Raw genomic sequence first — 5,844 nt, 5'->3', positions numbered from 1 at the left:
AGGCCCTCAAGTGACTTCATCAAGTCCTCCATGGTCTTCATCTCCGAAACATTGAAGGCCACCGTTGACGCCAAGCTTAACCGGATTTTTTCCAGTGCCTTTCGATCAAGGACAATCCATGCTTCATTTGCCATCGTTGCGGGCTTCTTTGTAAGACCTCCTAGTGGAAAATAAAGGTCCTTCTGGTAGAGGTAGTCTTCAATCTGCATCTTCCAGTGTTGGTAGTTCTTACCGTTGTACTTCTCCATCTTGAGCTTCCCTTCCTCCGTCATTACTCCCACTCAATTCAAGGAATCCTTTCCTTGAGATACTTTAGCTACGAGCAAACGTTGCTCTGATACCAGTTGTTAGGAAATGGGACGTAGCTAAGTAGATAATTGAGTGGCTGTTTTTCCGTTGATGTAGCCCACATTGGATGAACCACATATATAGTGTGCTCTCTCTCTCTCTCTCTCTCTCTCTCTCTCTCTCTCTCTCTCTCTACTCTATAATCTCTTGTGTAGCAAAATTTGTCTCTCCATTAAGTAAGCTACTCAATTATCTACTTAGCTACGTCCTATTTCCTAACAACCACGTGGTTGTGTGGGTTTTCTCGACCCACTTGCACGCTACGATAATCGTGCCCCGTAGATTCCACCGTTTGGGGGGACTCATTCAAGGCCATTCAAGGCCCGTCGGGGCTGTCCTCGTCACTATATGGCACGACCATATGGCTCAGAGGGATCTAAGACCCAAATTTGGGGAGGCGAGGCGGCTTTAATCTTAGCCGTCAGTTCATGTAGTGAACTCTTGGTGAACTAGGGTTGAATCAAGGGTGAACTGGGGTTGAACCAAGGGTGAACTGGGGTGTGATCATGTATCATGCCAACATGGACAGCGACACGCGCTAATGTAGTGGTAGGGCATTCGTGTGGCTATCGTGAGGTCTTGGGTTCGAACCACACCCTGCGAGGCGAGTGTACCAGGGGTGAACTTGGGATGAACTCGAAGCACCATTTTGCCCTGATATCACCCTTAGTTCACTCCGAATTCACCCTTAGTTCACCCCCTAGTTCATCAAAGATTGGAGGGCCGAGATCAGCCACTTCGCACTCCCAAATTTGGGCCTTAGATCCTCCCTCATTGACCTCGTGTAAGATAGTGACGAGCCCAGGGCTGACCGTGGCATAGAGAAGGAAAGGCGGGGTTCGAATGCGGAATTTGAGAAAACAATCAACAGGGACTGGTGCGGTGCCTTCTCATACACAGGACGTATAGAGTTAAATTGGCCGGATACCCGTAGGAAGTCACAATATGCCAGTGTGCAAGATGAAGTCAACCACTCTGCAGCTGAACATACAAACTACTTCAGAAATGAATGCTGATAGGAATTTGCAACTCTAGAGTAAGGGCATGCCCATTGATAAGAGAGATAGTGTGCAGTACATCCATGACAAGATGATGCAGAGAGGTTGATACACAGGGCTCGTATAGTTAGATATGAGGGGAAGTCACGGTGCTGTTAACATACCCACATAGGATGGATATGCCATTGTGCAAGATAAAGCCAACAAAGGAACTTATGCAGCATCGCCTTTCTGCAAAAATGCAGCTTCAAAGAGCGGTGCTAGATCGCCGCCGCCGTGAGCAGCAATTTTGCAGGAACATGTGCAAATACACACGATTGGTTGTGCTGTCAGGTTGTCGACACCTGCTGAGAGTAATTTGTGACTCCAGAATAAGACCAATGTGGATTCATGCGAGAGCGTATCATCGCATGGTAGCCTCAAACAGACAAGTACAATGAAATTGAATACCTTGGTCACATAGTCTCAGCTGATGGCATAAAGCTTGATCCTACATAGATAAGCTCAGCCACCGCTTTGGCTATCCGCCACCACCAGCATCGTGTAGCCTCTGGCAATTTTTTCCCTCTTGGAGAAGAGATTGCTCAAGTTGAAGAGCTTGGACTTGGATGATGGAGTCATGCAAGCAGGCACATTGAGCACAGGAGTGACTCTTACAATCGGAGTATCTCTGCTGAACGCATCCTTTGGGCGTACATTAAGGCCTCTTGGCAAGGGCCCCAATCTCTGCATGCTTCTTGTCGAGGCTCCCATACTTGGATTACTCCATGGCCGGAAGGGGCTCCCTCGCATTATGTTGCGTGTAGGGTTACTTGCAGACACATGCCGTGTATGCCTTCCTGGGCTAGCTGGGTTAGCTTTTAAAGTGCCTGAATTAGTGGTTGTTGAAGCATCTGCCTCTTCCCTTTGTGCACTCAGAACTTGTCTAACCTCTTCAAATGTGTGTGACATGGATGGTGGCATGTAAGATGTGGGTGCAAGAGAGGATCCAGCGCCATCGCCCGTGTGCGAAAGGGGCTTAGATTCACCACCACCGTTTGGCAGCATGAAGCCAGAGCCAGTTTTCTTTGTGTTGGACAAAGGAAGGGGGGGCAAGCCCTTCTTATCAGCTTGCTGGGTAAAAGATTGGATTAACTGTTGCTTGTTACAAGAAGCAATCAGAGATTCGATCGTATTGTCGCTTCCAACAGCCTCAACATTGTGCTTGTTGATGATGGTGGTGTTGGGCAGCAAAGTAGCGCTTGTTGTTTTGCTTTCACCGGCAGAGTTGCTTCTTTTAGGAAGAAGGGGGGAAACACCATGCGATCGCTTGCTTTCTCCAGCAGAGTTACTTCTGGAGAATGGCCAGAATGTACGCGCCAGCCGACTACCCGAAGACATGGTGGGGTTTTCTGAGGAAAGAAGCAAGGCCTCCTTATTGCCATTGATGTGCTTCTTGAGCTTGAAGAAGTGTAAGAATTTGGAGCTTTTTTGCGTTGCGGAGACGGCTTTTGGGGATGTAGGTGTAGTGGGGGGCTGGGAGAATGTCCCCGATGTACGCAGCCGAGTAGGGGAGGAACATCGAGAGCTGTTTAAACTGACGCAGCTTCGTCGAGGGTGACCGCGAGAGCCTTCGATGGTCATAGACAGACACCGAGGGCTCTCATGCAAGCTTCGCAAATGCTGCTTTGCCATGGCTAAGCTTTCATCCAAGCTTGTTCTTACCAAGGGCAAGTTAGCCCGAAATTCCGCATCCATTCGCCGAAGACAGCTTGCCTCTCTCTTCACATCAGAATTTCTTCTCGGTACAGCATCGCTGATATTTTCAACAACAAGATCAGGGAAGTGCACTTTACCATCAGGCTGGAAATCATGCATCTCCTGGCCAAGGGCACCCAACCCCTTGGACAATGGACGAAGCTTTCCATTGAAGAAGAGTTCCTCTGCAGATAGCATCTTGTCTTCGCGCGGCAGATCCAAGCTCAGGGAGCTCGAGAACTCGAAGGAAAACTCTGTGCCATCGTCGTCATCATCATCATTTTCTCCTCTTTGGGCATTTTCTGTTTTTTCTGCTATTCGAGCTTTTTCTTCTCCTTCTTTCTCCATAGCCAAGTGATTGCTTTCGAGCTTTTCCGCCATTGTAGCAATTTCAAGCATATGATCATCTTGAGAGAAAGAAAGCCTTGGGCCTTCCAACCGCAAGATCTCTTCCATTCAGAGGGGAGGTTGAAAAGGCAGGGTACTGGCTACTTTTTCTGCTTTCCCTTCAAGTCCTACACTTCATTTGCGTTTTCCAAAGATTTCACTGGCTTTCCATCACTTGCTTTCGGCTTTATGTCTAATAGAGCAAGGAACAACAGCAAGAGGTTGGGTTGCTTTAATGCTTTTCTCAGTACTTGCTTTTCTGCTTTTTCTGTGGCTTGAGTTGGGTGCCAGCTACTACTTCCATGGGAGGAGTTCTCTGCTTTCCTAATTTGTGGTTGCTTTTCTGATTTGGAGTGATGGGTGTCTTGCTGGTTTCCAAAATTGGTAACTCTGAAACTTTAAATGCAGAGCTTGCCACCCATGATTGGGTTGCTCCCTTTCTCAAGTGGGCTTCTTCCTTTCCAAATTGGGCAACCCCAAATGCATAGCTGTGGGTTCTTAAGTGTGGTGATTCCTTCTTTAAGTGGGCTTTCAAGAAGAGAGCCTAAAGAAAAGAGCCCTCAAATTAAATTAAATCCAACATTAAAAAGGTACCTTTACACAGCTGTAAATGTTTGGGCATCTCTCATGTCCAAGAGCAGCAAAAGAAGTTCTGTTGTTAATGCAAAGCCTTGAATTCATGTCCCAAAACAGGGAAACCAAAACCCCAAAAAGCAAAAAGAGAAGAAGTTTTTAACCTGCAAACCAAAAGCTTGAGAAGCTGAAGAAGATCAAAGCAAAGAAAAGGATGCCATAAGGTAGAAATTAAAAAAGAAAAAAGGCTTTTAACCTTCAAATAAAAAAGCTTGGGATCAGAAGTGGATGCTTAAATTGAGCTTCTAAATGCCTAGTGTGAGAAGGGGGAGAGAGGGTGTCCAAAGGGGAAAAACACAAAGGGAAACAAAGGCATGTAATGGCTTCAATGTATGATACAGGAAATGGGATTGATGAGGGGAAGGAAGAATGGATATTGGAGGGGGTCATAAATGAGGGGCAAAATGCAATTAATGACTTCAAAAGCCAATAGAAAAAAAGAAGAGAAAAAATGAGGGGGGGGGGGGGGGGGGGGGGGGGGGTTTGAAGAATGGGAGGCAAGGCAGAAGAGGGGAATCGCAAGCTCAGGTAATTGAAGGAGAAGAAGGTAGGGAAAGAAGAAGCCTCCTGAGAGGAAGCTGCATTGTTGTTGGCTTGTTGCTGTAGTGGCTGTTGTTTGTTCCTTTTTTGGTAGCCCCAAGATGGACTCCCACTGCAAGAGAGAAAGAGAGAAAGGGGGGGATGGGGGGGTGGTGCTTTTTGTGCTGTCCCATATAGAAAGCATCACAAGTGGAATTATCAAGTGAAGTGATATGAGTGAGAGGAGCAGGGGCAGGGGCAGGGGCAGGGGGGAGGACATGAAACCGTTGCTGGCAAAAGGAAAGGTAAAAAAAATCCTACCTAGCCTGATTTGGCTACCCTAGGCTCCTATCCTAAGCTCATTATTTTACAAGGTTCAATTGCAAAGGCCTACCTAGATGGGAGGGGCATTCCTTGTGTTTCTCCCACCCTCACCTAAAGAACCCACATAAGTAGGACACCTTCCTAGAGAAAATCGAGAAAATCCCCTTTCCTTGGCCACTGCCCCCCCCCCCCCCCCCCCCCCCCCCCCCCCCCCCCCCCCTTTGAGCCTTTGGGTAATTGAGGGTAGAAAACCTTTGTGCACTTTCAGAAATCATGACTACCATTTGTACTTGTTTTGTGCTACTCATTTTGGATTGGTGCCCCTAATGTACTGGCCTGTGCAACTCATTTGCCTTGGTGGAGTGGTGGCTAGTCACGAGTCACGACTCCCTTTGAGCGTTTTTTTGAACCCCTTCCTAAAGTTCTAAACTCTAAATAAGGAGAATCAAGGTCCCTTGTATATTGGATGTGCTCACATATTGATGCCCCACATACGCCTACTATAAGCTTGAACACTATTGAACAGTCCTTTGAGGAGGGCCACACACCTTGCAAGAGCGTGAGGGCTCCCCCAAATTGCGGCTTTACTCCTCTTGTTCTCCTTCCCGCTTTGGTCTAAGGGTGGCTCCCTATCTAGCCAATGTAATGGTGTTTTTTTAGAGGGGATTTCATGAAAGGGTGGCAGTCTCTAGCCTTGTTTGGATTTGTTTTGTGCATTCAGTGCTCTCTATGTTATCTCTATGGTTCACCTTGGATTGGAAGCAAGGCATGTCATGTAATTTTTTGATATTCTTAACATAATCTCACTCAACTCTTTGATTTTTGCACCAAAAAAAACCTAAACACAATTGAACATTCAACGAGGTAAGTGGCTCATATCAATTGTGGTTAGAGGTTA

General features: G+C 46.9%; 1 protein-coding gene across 1 annotated transcript; it reads right to left on the bottom strand.

Annotated features, from left to right (window-relative positions):
• Positions 1–1,380: 1,380 nt before the first annotated feature.
• Positions 1,381–4,764, bottom strand: LOC147421168 (uncharacterized). The gene has a single exon (XM_086504652.1). It carries the CDS (start codon positions 3,537–3,539, stop codon positions 1,851–1,853), a length of 1,689 nt encoding a protein of 562 aa, XP_086360778.1. The 5' UTR covers positions 3,540–4,764; the 3' UTR covers positions 1,381–1,850.
• Between the last annotated feature and the right edge of the window lie 1,080 nt (positions 4,765–5,844).

This window comes from Adiantum capillus-veneris, chromosome 28, assembly GCF_014529385.1.
Source record: "Adiantum capillus-veneris isolate H3 chromosome 28, ASM1452938v2, whole genome shotgun sequence".
Classification (NCBI taxonomy): Eukaryota; Viridiplantae; Streptophyta; class Polypodiopsida; order Polypodiales; family Pteridaceae; genus Adiantum; species Adiantum capillus-veneris.
Note: the sequence above shows the minus strand (reverse complement) of the source record. Positions and strands in the feature narration are given on the sequence as shown.